A 14564-nucleotide genomic window follows, 5' to 3' on the forward strand; every position below is an offset into this window, starting at 1 on the left:
AATGACCGGAGAGTGCTCTGATCAAGATGCTGCAATGAGATTTATTTAAAGTTAATAAGTAACTCGATATGATTGGAGATGGTTTTTCTAAAAATAATTTAGTTTGACGACAAGTGTCCAACTCTTCCCAGTATCGTTCATGCTGGTTAGAGGACCAACTTTGAATTTGGTTTCTGAACCAACATGGTGATATTGGGACTGCCGGCTCTGGTCCGTAAAATTCCTTTTCCGACCCAGCTCTAGCGAGTTCATCGGCGCATTCGTTTCCAAAAATTCCCTTATGTCCGGGTACCCATAGAAGGTTTAATCCATTGCCTTCAGCAAGTTCTTCGATTGCTTTCCGGCATGCGATTACCAGTTTTGATCTAGAACTGGAAGCACTGAGTGATTTGATAGCTGCTTGGCTATCTGAACAGAAGTAAATTGTTCTGAACATAATCTTCTTTTGAAGTGCAATTTGCACTCCATACATAATAGCATATAGCTCAGCCTGAAAGACTGTACAATATTTTCCTAGAGGTTGAGCATATTCTATGTTCAACTCGTGACAGTAAATTCCTGCACCTGCACGGCCGTTTGATAATGAACCGTCAGTATAGAATACAATATGAGAGGACATTTGGTCCTCTACGAAACCTGATAACCATTCTTGAGGAGAAGGAAATTTGACTTTAAACCCCATGTAGGGAAAACTACTCGAGAGTGTTAAATCGTTTGGCGCTAGATTAAACTTGTTTAATCTAACTAATTCAGGCCACACATTTGTATGACTCGATGATCTTTCGATATTTCCTGACAGCCAGAGACCAACTGCCTGTAGACGAAAAGCACATGAGAAGGCTTCCTGTTTTAGGAACAAGTGTAGAGGTTTGATAGAAAACAGAGCCTCTAGTGCTGCAGTAGGAGTTGTAGTGAACGATCCGGACATCCCCAAAAGACACATTCTTTGAAGGTGATTTAGTTTAGTCCGAACTGTTGCAACTTCTCCTTTCTGCCACCACACTAGACACCCAAAGGCCAGAATTGGTCTTACTATTGTGGAGTAAATCCAGTGAATATGTTTGGGTTTGAGTCCCCAGTTTTTTCCGATTGCACGTCGGCATTGTCCGAAGGCCATGCATGCTTTTTTGATTCTGAATTCGATGTGATCAGACCAGTTTAATTTGGAGTCAAGAATGACACCCAAATATTTAACTTGATTAGACACGGTGATTTCGGAACCATAAAACAGCAGAGGGCGCACCCCGCGGGTGATACGTTTTTTAGTAAAGAAAACAATATTAGTTTTTAGAGGATTAACTGAAAGTTCTACATGAGAACACCATCGTTCAACAGAGCGCAGAGCTTGTTGCATTATATCAAATAATGTGCTTATGCACAAACCTCTTATCAGCAGAAGATAATCATCTGCGAATCCATAGGTTGGTATTCCACGGTCATTGAGTTTTCTCAACAAGCCGTCTGCAACTAGGTTCCACAAAAGAGGTGATAGTACTCCTCCCTGTGGGCAACCACGTGTGCTAACTTTTGTAATTGAAGCCTGTCTTAAAGACGAATGAAGATTTCTGTTACTTAGCATTGCGCTAATCCAGTTAGTTATAACACTAGGCACTCCATGAAGTAGTGCCGCATCCATTATTGATGTAAACGAGACATTATCAAATGCTCCTTCTATGTCTAGAAATGCTCCTAGACATGATTCTTTCTGTGAAAAACTATTTTCAATATTATGTACTACGTTGTGCAGAAGAGTTAATGTTGATTTTCCTGTTTGGTATGCATGTTGTGTCGCATTAAGCGGATGTTGGACAAGGCATTCTTGCCTGATATGATGATCAATTAAACGTTCAAGTGCTTTTAATAGAAATGAACTTAGACTAATAGGACGAAAGCTTTTGGCTTCGTCGTATGATGATCGTCCCCCTTTAGGGATGAATTTCACGGCTATCTGCCGCCAAAGTTTAGGAATATATCCATGAGCAAAACTGCTTATCATTATTTTTCTTAATATGTGTTTGAAATGATCGAAACCTTTTTGAAGCAAAACTGGAAATAAACCGTCACTTCCAGGAGATTTGTATTGAGCAAAACCATCGATTGCCCATTTGATCGATTCTGTAGTAATTATTTTCCGAGCAAAATGCAAGGAATCTAGACTTCCAGTAAAGAACTCAGGCTCTATCGATGAATCTTGATCAACACATCCTGGAAAGTGAGTATTGAATAGACAACATAATGTTTCTTCGTCGTTTGACGTATAATCACCACTAGGGGTTTTAAGGTATGAAACCTGATAATCTTTTGATTTGGCTAAGACTTTATTTAACCTACTTGCTTCGTGCAAGCTTGAAATGTTTGTGCAGTAGCTCTGCCAACTTGAGCGTTCGGCAGCTCTTGTTGCTTTCCGGTAAGCTCTGCGAGCCAACTTGAAAGCATCAAAACCTTCCGTGCGCCTTCGGTTCCAAGAGCGTCTGCAGGTTTTTCGTAATTTACCGAGATTTGAGTTCCACCATGGTGTACTGTTTTTGTTGAATTTCAACGTTCGCAAGGGACACGCTTCTTCATAAGAATTCAAAATAATTTCGGTGGTTTTTGCAACCACTTCATCCAACTCAAGAAGAGTAGTAATTTCAGGTATATCCATGAAATTTAGTAGCAAGATGCTCCAAATATAGGTCCCAATTAGTTGTTCTTGGGTTTCTGAATGTAATTGTTTCTAAAAACTCACCTGAGTGTTCAAAATAGATAAACCTGTGGTCAGAAATCGATTCTTCGTTAGGCACATGCCAATTTGAAATTTCCTGAGAAATTGTTCTAGAACAAAGTGTGATGTCAATCACCTCTTCTCTGTCACATCTAACAAAAGTTGGTTTATTTCCTACATTTAGAATTTCTAAATCAGTGCTGCTTAAATATTCCATTAAATTTAAGCCTCTCAGATTGATATCTGAGCTACCCCATACAAAATGATGGGCATTGGCATCACAGCCAATTACAAGAGGTATATTTTGTGATTCACAGAATGAAATGACATTTTTTAAATCATCCGTAGGGGATGATTGTTCATATGGTGAGTATGCTGAACAGTAGACGTATTTTCTATCAGGCAGCGAAACCTGAACGACGCAAATATCTCTTGTTGTTAGATTGGGTATAAGTGTTGCATTTAAAGAATTTTTTATCAATATACAAGCACGAGGCATTATTCGGGCATTAGTCATTCCAATTACACTGAACACAGTAAAGTTTGGTTTGAGCAAATTCCCTAAGTAAAAAGTTCCATTTCGGAAAAAGGGTTCTTGGACCAAGGCGATTGATGCAGTTCCATTAAGGATTAAACGACATAAGTTCAGTGTAGCGGTTCTTTTGTGCTGCAGATTTATCTGTGCAACCTTAATAGAAAGCATTTCTATCAAAGAATTCCACACATATTTCCATCACACACAAGAACCCCTGCACCTTCATATCAACGCATGAAGCGGGGTATCCCATACAGGATGAAAATGTTAAAATCGTGTGTATAATCTGAATCCCACGAGTTGCCAGGAAAAATACGGCCCTTTACACCAGTGCCTGGCTATAGTGCAGACCTTAACAACGTTCTGCTTAAGATAGGATTATTATACACCCTCCTACCCTCACTTTGGGGCCCGCAGGCACAGAACCACCTTGAAGCGGGTGTTTACAAAATTTAGAAGAATACAACTCGTGCATGCGCATTAATAGCAATAAGCACAATTGGTGAATCCTCCCTGCACGGAGAAAAAAGACGACAGTTGTTCCAATTATTTCAGCTTGTTATACTAATAATCGAAATGCAGTTGATTTTTTCGCATTCAACTACTTATACAATAGATTCAACTACAAACTTCTAATTGTCCTTACGCAATCAACTATCAATATAATGCATTCAACTGTATGATTTATGTTATGCATTCAACTATAAATACAATAGATTCAACTACAAACTGCTGATTGACCTTATGCAATCAACTATGAATATAATAGATTCAATTGTGATGGTATAATTGATTCAATTGTAATATTATAATTGATTCAATTGTGAATGTGATAGATTCAACTACATTTGTATGATTGATTTTAGGCATTCAACTATAAATATAATAGATTCAACTTTAGTAGTATAATTGGTTCAACTATAGATATGATAGATTCAAATACAATTGTATAATCGAATTTAGGTATTAAATTTTGAATATAATAGATTCAACTACATATTTGTTGTTGAGCGTTTGCATTCAACTATAGATATAATAAAATACAGTGAACTCATTCACAGGGCATACAGTCATTGTCACTGACCCATAATTTGAACTGTTGAGCAGAAAAATAAGCAGAGTTTTCGCCAGTTGCCGTTTCGAGGAGGAACACCCGTAAAAAACCATCTCATACCGGTAGAAATCCAGAGTTGACACGCAAGATATCGATGCTGCCTGCCCGTTTGGCCACCCAGGTGGCCCGCCAGCTGCCGAGAACCGCTACCCAGGTTGCCAAGCTGGCCGTGCCGGCTCGCAACCTGCACATCTCGGGGGTAAACCGCGGTGCCGAGATCTCTTCCATCCCGAAGGCTGATCTGGAGGAAAATGGTCGCGTATTGGATTCTTAATCAATTTCAAGGCCTTTGTTCCAAGCAGACACTTTCAGCGCTTCGAAAAGGCTGTGTATCGGCAAATAGTGTTCCCTGAGCAGCACGACGGGTAAGATTTCTTAATTTTGTTGCTTCACAATGAAGCCTCCACTATTTACCAACATTTTTCCATGTTTCCCATCGTAGGAGGTGCACTTCATTAACATCCAATCCGTCCGCTGACCGAAATTGAAAATGTAGGAAAAGGTGCAACAGGAAAAATCACCAGATGTGGGCCAATTGCCGTACCGGTAATTAATTTCAGTATAGTGAGTTATTCAAATATTAACTTGCGTAATTTGTTTTGTTTACAAGATCCCGGGCAGAGTAAGGACAACCCGGTTAATCTTTTCTCATTTGATGGCGGTGGGGACCGGTTTCAAGAAGAACAAGGAGGAGGAAATAAATAGGTAAGTCTTGTCCCGTTTGTGTTGAATAAGTGATAGAGAAACTTTTTTTTGCAGTAAATCATTCGCAACATCAGCAGTTCGGGGCCAAATGTACCGATTGGTTCCGCACTGGAAGCTTCCGGAAGGTCTTCGAACATTATTTCACCTGAGTGGATATGCTTTCGCGCTGAGTCACTGGGAGTCTGACCGAACATGCATGCCATTTTTATTGTACTGCAACAGTGTATCCAAACGAATGAGTTATTCAAAATAAATTTAGAAATTGAAAATGATTATAAAATTTAATTTTGATGTAGCGATAGTATAGTATAGTAATCTTAATAATATAAATATAGTAGAATGCAAAAAACCAATCATATAGATATATTTAAACCTATGATATTCATAATTGAATCAATCATATTAGTATAATTGAATCTACTATACTTATTGTTAAATGCATAGAATCAATCATACGATTATAGTTGAATTTATCATATGTATAGTTGAATGCACAAAATCAATCATATGGCTATAGTTGAATCTATCATTTGTATAGTTGAATGCAAAAAATCAACCAGATCATCTATTATATATATAGTTCAAAGTTTAATATTTATAGTTAGCCGAGAATTAATCAGAAATATAGTTCAATATAGGCGGAATATAGTTGGAAAAACTATACTTTTTTCTCCGTGTGAAGAAACTTGGCTTGGAACCAAGCCAAGGTTCCCCCCTCCCAATGTGATAGTCGCATTTGAAGAATGACTAACGCATATGGGAAGTACTGGATAAGTCGCCTTTTACGACGTGGACCAGTATCCCAGTGGTAGTATTCTATAAGCCGCCACCACACAGCCCAGAAGAATTTAAACCTTATTTGTTAACTCACCCAGGAGTTTCATACTACGATGTGTACCGAAGCCTGTAGCCTGTTTTTATTTCAGGTTTGAAACTAAGAAAAAGGATAACGATGATCCTTTGCCAGAAAGCCACTAAACAGGACATTAACGCAGAATTTAGTGGCCAATTCATCGCACGTGTCTTACGAAAAAAAGAAAAAAAAGAGGATGCATCTTCATGGAAGACGAAACGTTTAACTTATAGCGTCTTCGTTTAGGTACTGACAGAGGCAACTTAGTTCTCCACGAGTTTTGTTCTAATTGCTGTCATTGTGTTACATTCAAAAGTCTGTCACTATCCATTCAAAAGTCTACCGATTTTTTCCGGGTTTCGAACCTCAAGCAGGCGGTTGTAACCCGTCGAAGTTGTCAGTGTTGGGGGTGAGCATGAGGGTGAGTATCAGTGTTGAAATTTTGTCAGAACCCATTGACATTTTGAAGAAAATTTCTCCTGTTCAGAATATCCTCATGGAAACTACTTTATTCCATTTTTTTTTAATATACATACATACTTTCATTCGGGGCTTATGATATTGCTCAGTTGGCAAGCCTATTGCCTCCTGAGCCGATGTTCGCGAGTTCGAGCTCAAGAGTAAACATCGAACACAGTTGTACCGGATAAGTTTTTGAAGAACTGTCCACCAACTGCAGCGTTGATGTAAAGTCGCGAATGCCATAACGATGGTAAAACGATAATGACTGACAAAAAAAAAACTTTCATTCATCCGATGGTTCATCAATATCAACTGTCAATTCTTTTAAAAAAATTTAAAAAAAATGTTCGTTGGTGCTAAAATATGGCTTCGAGCAGGTTAGTTAATTGATGCCGTTTTAACGAAACACCGAAATTAAAAAAAACATGTGTGCATAAGTGGACCAAGTGGACCCCAGATTCGGTTATAGGATCCCTAATACGTTTAACCCGACTTGGCATGCCTCTCATTGTCAAAATAAGACCTCCAGCTCTTCTTTTACGTTCATTTAGGTCGTCATGAAAGTTATTAAATCAAGTGTTCATTTTCAGCAAGGGCACTTAACGAATGTTATTGAAATCGGATCTTTAAGGAAATTTCGGAAACATTCATAAAAGCAAAGTTCGATTTTCATTTTTTTTTTTAAATTTTATTATTTAATCTAATAATAGTATCCCCCATAGCCTCCCCCGAATCCTCCATAACCTCCATATCCACCATATCCATAGCCACCATATCCGTATCCACCGTATCCGCCATATCCGTAACCGCCATATGGTCCATAGCCTCCATATCCGTAGCCAATGGGAGCATACAGCGATCGGTAGCTGGGATATCCGTGATGATAGTGCTTGTGGAATCCGAATCCAAATGTTTCCGCCTTCTCCATATCATCGGCAGCCGATTTGTCCTGATCCTCTTCCTGGACCGCAGATGGTGCCGCTGGTGCTGGAGCTGGAGCAGGAGCTGGTGCTTGTCTTGCTATCCTCTGCATTGGCATTTGAGGTGCAAGTGGTGCTGGAGGAAGTGCAGACACAACCGCTAGCAGAACGAGAACGCAGAACACCTGCAGGTATAAGGGAAAAAATGAAATTAATTATCCTCCATTACTCTAAAATTGTGAATTTCCATACCTTCAACATTTTGAGTATTTTGTTGGACTTTGGTTAAGGAAAGAGAGCTTGTGACTGTTTCAAAATCCTTCGTTGAACTGTTTGATTTCCTTCTGGATAAACGGCATTTTATACCAATAGTTTGGTTGAGAGGAAATTTAAATCTGCCTCGATTCAAATACTCGTGAAAAATTGACCGACACCGAACGGGAATCTGAGCGATGCTGAGGAATTGAAGATTTTGCTTTATCCCATGCATTTAGCTGGTCCGCTTTGGACCATCGGATGGAAACCAGTCGCGCACGTGTAAGAATATCGTTTTGACCGTTTTACGTCAGAGGCAGCAAAGCATATTTAGATCGAAGGCGGGATTTTGGAATTTCTTCTTTTTTATTTTGTGGGTTTATTCGCTTCCACCGGATAGGTATTGTCAACGGAAATAACTACGAAGCGTTGAATTTACTCATGAGTGGGCCGGCAGATTAGATGTTTCCAAAAGACTCTTTCAACAGCATTTCATAGAAAAAACATAGAAAAACTGTACTGTAAGGCTCGGTAAATTCATTTGAAAATTATAACAAAATATGAAGATGAAAAAGATAAGTATTTAAAGATCAAAGAAGGATTTTTCTCATCAAACATTAAATAAATTATTTGTAGAATATTATTGATAGCTTAAAGGAGAAACAGTTTTATTTAGTTTTAAACAAGGCCTGAACAAATTTGAAATCCTTTTTTTGTCACATTAAGACATAACGAGGGGCGGATGAGAAAAATTCAAAAATTCAAATTTTCAATAAATTGGAACAAACTGTACAAAACCTTGTATGCAACAAAATTGCATACACTCTATACCGCACACAATCGAGAATTGAGTTCTTTATGATCAAAAACTTGAAAAAATCTTTCATGAAAAATGATATAGTTTCCACCTTCTACAGTTTGATTTTTGCTCTTTCAAACCAGACGAAGCACGCAAACTTGTATTGACAATAAAAATGGTAATTGTTGTCACTTCCGAATGCACCAAATTTACATGTCTTCAAAATAGATCGACAATTGGTTACTGGCTGACCAATTAATTATTAGCACCTAAAATGTGCGTAGAAAATTTGTTCAAGCATGCTTTCTATCTAGGTTATCCCATGTTGCGCATTTTTGTTTTGGTCGTTAGCTTCCAGAATATATTTACATATGAAGGTAGCATGCGAAGATAGCAGACGTCAGGCGAAATTCGATCGGAAAACCCGAAACGATGAATCATGTTGTCACCTGTGATTACACAAGGGAACGCCATTTTCTGGGCCTATGTTTCAACAAATGATTTTGTGAGATTTTGGGGTCCTGAGTTTTTGAGTGTTTAATATTGAAGATTTAAACTCATTTAACAACTGTGTTGTTGAAAACGATTTGGCTTTTGCACTACGAAATTAAAGATTCCATTTTTATACAATTTCCTCTAAAATTTCCCGAATTATGCAGAACTTGAAAAAATTACAAAAAACTTTTTTTTTCAAAGCTCTTTTTCTCAAAATTTCTCCCGTACTTTGAAAAGTTAATCAAAAGTTTTGTAATGTTTTATAGTTTTGCCCAAAAAGGGCGCAAATTTATTTAATGAATTTTTACCTATTTTCAAAAGTTATCTCGGAAAAAATCTAACAGAAAAAAAACTAATGGCATGTTTGAAATCAGCGCGCGCCCTCAAATTATAAAAAATTAGCCTTTAAATTGTTTGTATCTCGGAAAAATGTGAATTTTGTTGCCTTGTGTTATCGGTCAATTAACGCGCTCAAATGAGTTTTGTCACTTTGAGTAGTTCGTCAGTCAATTGAACTCCCCAAAAAAGGGTAACAATATTACACCCGTAGCGTTTAGCATTTGGCATGATTCACACCTTCAAAATTTGACCAAAGTCTCATTTAAGCAGTCAGCGGCTTGTAAAAGTTCAATAACCTTATGATCAGGGGCGGTCCTAGAGCTGGCTCTTGGGGGGGGGTGATTTTCCAAATTTTCAAAAATCAGTCAATAACGTAAATATATTGCGAAAAAAAAACGTTCATTTGAAGAGTGCGAGTGGGGAGATGGGGGGAGGGGGGTTTGTGTGCAGTTTCAAATGAGACTTTAATGTTTGCTGCACACCAGACTCGTGCAATGGACACGTCCATCACTTCCATGGGTGAGGGATTTCGAATTTCAAATTTTGTTAGAAATTATAAAATACCAAAAAAGGACAATAATAAGCAAATTGATTTCTAAAACCATATTGAAACCCACAATCAAACTCGAAAAAAAGATACTGATACGAATCAAAATAAATCAGAATCAAAATTTCAAATCAGTTTTATTTCCGGTTAGTCATTAATAATTCATTTGAAATGTTGATACTTATTCTGAACAAAAAAAAATTCAAGCAAGTATTTTCAAAACATCAAAAACGGAATGCGAATTAAAAATTGGAATAAAGCCAGAATTTGAAGCTTCGGGCATAACAATCAGTGCACAGAAGAAGAATCAAATATAACACCAGATTTGATAAGAAATTAAACTCGAATTCTTACAAAAAATCAGATCAAGTCAGAATATTTAATTGATAATAATGTAAATTTACATTTCTTTTCTTCAATTTCAATTCAAGTTTCGGTTGAAAAATTCCTCTGTAATGTCATCCATTGGAAATACTATTCAATCAAAATTTGAAATGTGAATTATCGACGAGGAAATTATATCAATTTTGAACTTCAGAGAATTTATTCGAAGTAAGTAGATGATTAATTCAAACATGAAAATAATTAATTCTATCAAGTTATCAAGTTTATAACTTTATGTATTTAAAATACAACAACAATTCATCATCACTGACAAAGTACAATTCGGGAAATGGAAGAGTTCTTGAATGATCAAACACGAAACTGATCCCTTTTATTTATTCATTTATTCATTTGTTTATTTTTTTATCCATGAGGAATGAATTGATGACATGTGATAAAAATGCTTCTTATAAAATTCTACTTTCTCATTTTCAATATCCATACGTTTCTAACTTTCTATTTGACTAGAATTTTCATAATGTTGAAATGTTCTTAGTTATGTCCTTTTAATTTTCATCGATAAAATTAACAAACAAAATCACGGTGATTAACTCTTCATAAATTTAAATATAATATGAAGATGAAAAAGATTAGTTAATAACATTTGAAAATGATTTTTCTAATAAAAACGTCTTTCCAAAATATTGCAAGAGATAGCATTTTGGTGTCTATGTTTTAATGATTGAATTAGTAGAACCGGAACTTCAACTAGATTTTGTTTATCACCTCTCGTTTTGGTGATATGAAGTATATATAGAGTTTTAAAAAGAATCAGTTTTAAGTGAAATCAATCATTGAAAATTGATGAACTTGTTGTAAACTTGTAGTTTACATGAAAAAAAAACTGATTCTGAACTTGTTTATTATATTTTATTCAATTAAGAAATACTACTTTCATGATGATGAATGATCTTAAAAAAATCTACAGTGTTTAATAATTCAAACTCAAGAATTTCTGACATTATTGACTAATGGAAGTTGTAAAAAACAAAGATTTTATTTTATTGAATAATTTGCTGAAGTCTGAAAAACGATTTGGTCTCTTCTTTGAGAAATATACTAAATCCTATGTAGTCATTACTTCTTTAAACATTCGTTAAAATTCTATTATTTTACAAAATTGGGAACAGTAAATAAACAGAAAACTTCAATTAAAAAAATTTCACAGAAGTCAACATTACTTGCGTTCTTGAGGAAAGAAATGTGACATGAACCCTTATTTCGAATTTTTATTGTAATGTTTAAAAGTTTTGTCAGAAAAGTGCAGAATTTTCTTGAATAATGTTTAACCTATTTGAAAATAATTTAGGGCACCAACATAAATCAAAATTAGCTCTTAAATTCTTTTCATTTAAAAAAGTTTTAATTCTGTGGCTATGTGAATTTATAAAAAACCCTTTTGAATGGGGAGTTGATCATTTAGATAAAAAATAGAGGCTGAAATTGGATTCTTGAAAAAATATTTCATATCAGCATAAAATTTGTATTGATTCCAACAATTTTTTGGATTATCATCATCAAAGGATAAATCATCAAAGTAATGGAAGAATTTGATTAGATATACTTCTTTAAAAAAACAATATTTCACGACCATGATGCACACTGCTTCTTCTCTTCCCTTATAAATTTCATTTAAATTAATTAGAGGTTTATATTTTAAAAAAAGTTAGAAATTAGAGAAGTTTAACAAACTTTCTTACATAATTATTTTAATAACCTTTTAAATAGCATATGCATCCTTTTATAAAACAATCTGCGAATCTTTAATATTCACTGCGATCAATTGTTGACAAAAAGATAATTTTCGTCATTTGTATATTGAGCAGTTTAAAAATTATCAATTTAAGAACTCTTTAAAAAACCTTCCGAGATAAATGTAATTTTAAAAATGAAAAAATACACACATGTGAAAAAATCTCAAGTTATCTACAATATTTTAATATCACCGTAAAACTCTCACAAAAATTTTAGTGATTCTCGTTTTCCATCAATACCTTTTGAAATCCAAACATTTATTTGAGAATGTGTTAACAATTGCTATGGATTTAAAACTGAATGTTTTATTATTTTTCAGAAGTATATTGCTGAATCGTAATTCGAAAAAACTAATTAATATAAACTCTTGTTTTGATTCTTCAATTTCTAAATATAAATTTAATTCTATAACAAAATCATTAAAATCACATTCTTAGGTATGCAACTCTCGGATCTTTATTTTTATTTGTTTTCTCTCAATGTAGCTCTCATAGATTTTAAAATTTATTGTAACTGAATCGAAAGATACAGTTACAAATTTGAAATGAATGATTTAGTAAAAAAGTGAAAAATAGTATTTTGAAATTGAATAGATATGATTGAATAACAATCTATAAAAGATTCATATATAGTCAGCAATTTCGAATTCAACACTGTAGGTGCCATAACAAAAGTAATTTGGTGAAAATTGGTCTAGGGGATTGCAAGTTACAGCGGTTTTAGTTTGGCGGACTGATTTTTTTTCAATTTTAAGAAGTTAAGAAATTAATAAATTCTTTTATTTAACAATCACCCCCACGGAGTGGAAAATTTTGAAAATGCCATACAACATCCACTAGGAAATGTTCGAACTTTTCATAGAAATTGTAGCGTTTGCGAGTATTTTGTAACGGTTTTTTGCCGCTTGGGGGGGGGGGGGGGGGTGATCACCCCGATCACCCCTCCCATAGGACCGCGCCTGCTTATGATTAATTTTTCAAATTGTTTTGACTCGGCTTCATTTAGTTGGTCATGGTTTTGCAAACACATCAACGATTTTCAAACCAGTGCTCTCAGACCGTAGAATTTTTTGCACGAAGTTTTCGCATGTGACATCTTGGGACTATCAGCTTATGACGCACCGTCGCGTCGCAGAATTAGTTTTTTTATGTTAAGCGCCTTGTTGATACCATTGCAGCATTGATAGTGACGTAAAACTAGCGCTTCTCATGTAACACAGTTGTCTGAAAGAATCTCCTTTAGATCTGGTATATAATAAGGTTGCCAGAATGTTTTTCACTACCATCCGGGCCTAGCAATTCCGGGCATGGATTTCAATTTTTCAAATCCAAAAACCGGGCAAAATTTAGGTGTTATTATATATAAAAGCAAAGAAAAAATGCAAAAAATCGAAATTAATGTTTTATTAATGTAATTGCAGACTTCCAACAACTTTTTGGAACACTTAAATATTAAAAGGTTTATAAAAGTAAATCAGCGAAATTATTTGAAAATTTCCAAACCGATAATCGATTTTGCTGAAACGTTCTCAAAAACTTTGATTTTTTTTTGGTTTCTTTGTGAAAATTGTGAAAAAATCCGGACAATATCCGGACTTTTTTCACGATATCCGGGCAACCGGGCCGGACCGGACTTTCTCGAAATTTTGCATCAAATATCCGGGCAAACCCGGATAAAACCGGGCAATATGGCAAGCTTAGTATATAATATTAAGAAATCGTGGTTCCAAGAGATACTCACGTTGTACAATAAATCGATACTAGGAAAAACTTATTCGTAAAAGCATTTAAATTAGTTTTTTAATCTTTCTAATTCAGTTAGTTTAATTGCAAAGGAAAGCCAAAGAATCATTCGAAAGCCTTCGTTCTATTTATAGTTTATTAAGGGAGACTATAATGACCAAATCAGGCAAATTAAGAAAATCTTACAAGTTGCAAGCTTATATTGATCCAAGGTTTAGCACAAAGTTCCATGCTAAATTTGGGGGGATCGCACCATGGAAAGAGATTGCGGAATGACCTTCAAATTTTGTATGGAATTATGAGAAATTTTGTTTGAAAGGAACATGAAAACCCAGTTTTCCACATTTGTCTTAATTCTCTATCGACCCATTTTCTTTCATTATAGTTTTTCACGAAGCTTTAATCATGAAAAATATTTCACCCCGAAGCCCCATTTTGATTAGGGTTATGATAAAAAAAATATTAAGTTTAAAAAAATAGCTTCAAAAGGGTCATTTAACAAAAAAAACATGAGTTGCCTTTAATCGACGCTCAAAACAACTTTTTTAAGCTTAATAACTATTTTATCACAACTCTAGTCGAAATGTGTTCTTCAGATGACATATTGCCATGCTTGAAGCTTTCAGAAAACTCAAACAAAAATATCGGTCGATGAAAATCAAAATTATTAGTGAAAAACTGTTTTTTTTGTGTTTATCCTGAGCCAAATCCACATAATTCCATACCAAATTTTTCGTGAAACATCGCGTTAATACATCGTTTCTTCAAATTTTTTAATTCATTTCACTTCTCTTTTGTGGAGTTCTCAGTGATTCAAAAAAAATTTTGAGTCACATTGCATTTATCTCATGGATACTTTTTTTTTGCTCAATGCCATCAAGAAATAAGGAGTGTATTCGAAAAAAAAACTGCAACACACACTTTGTTTTGTTAATAACTTCTGCATGCATGAATG

At 35.1% G+C, this 14564-nt stretch overlaps 1 protein-coding gene and 1 long non-coding RNA gene across 2 annotated transcripts; one reads left to right on the forward strand and one right to left on the reverse strand.

The window, feature by feature from the left end:
- The first annotated feature begins 4187 nt into the window (after positions 1-4187).
- On the forward strand, positions 4188-5286 carry LOC129758591 (uncharacterized). The gene is made up of 4 exons (XR_008740020.1): positions 4188-4718; positions 4796-4899; positions 4964-5058; positions 5113-5286. It is a non-coding gene; the product is annotated as an uncharacterized LOC129758591 (long non-coding RNA).
- A 1769-nt stretch (positions 5287-7055) lies between these two features.
- Positions 7056-7669, reverse strand: LOC129750763 (cuticle protein 64-like). The gene is made up of 2 exons (XM_055745790.1): positions 7546-7669; positions 7056-7478 (listed from the first exon to the last, which is right to left on the reverse strand). Exons 1-2 carry the CDS (start codon positions 7552-7554, stop codon positions 7074-7076), a joined length of 414 nt encoding a protein of 137 aa, XP_055601765.1. The 5' UTR covers positions 7555-7669; the 3' UTR covers positions 7056-7073.
- Between the last annotated feature and the right edge of the window lie 6895 nt (positions 7670-14564).

The sequence above is a fragment of the Uranotaenia lowii genome, chromosome 3 (assembly GCF_029784155.1).
Source record: "Uranotaenia lowii strain MFRU-FL chromosome 3, ASM2978415v1, whole genome shotgun sequence".
Classification (NCBI taxonomy): domain Eukaryota; kingdom Metazoa; phylum Arthropoda; class Insecta; order Diptera; family Culicidae; genus Uranotaenia; species Uranotaenia lowii.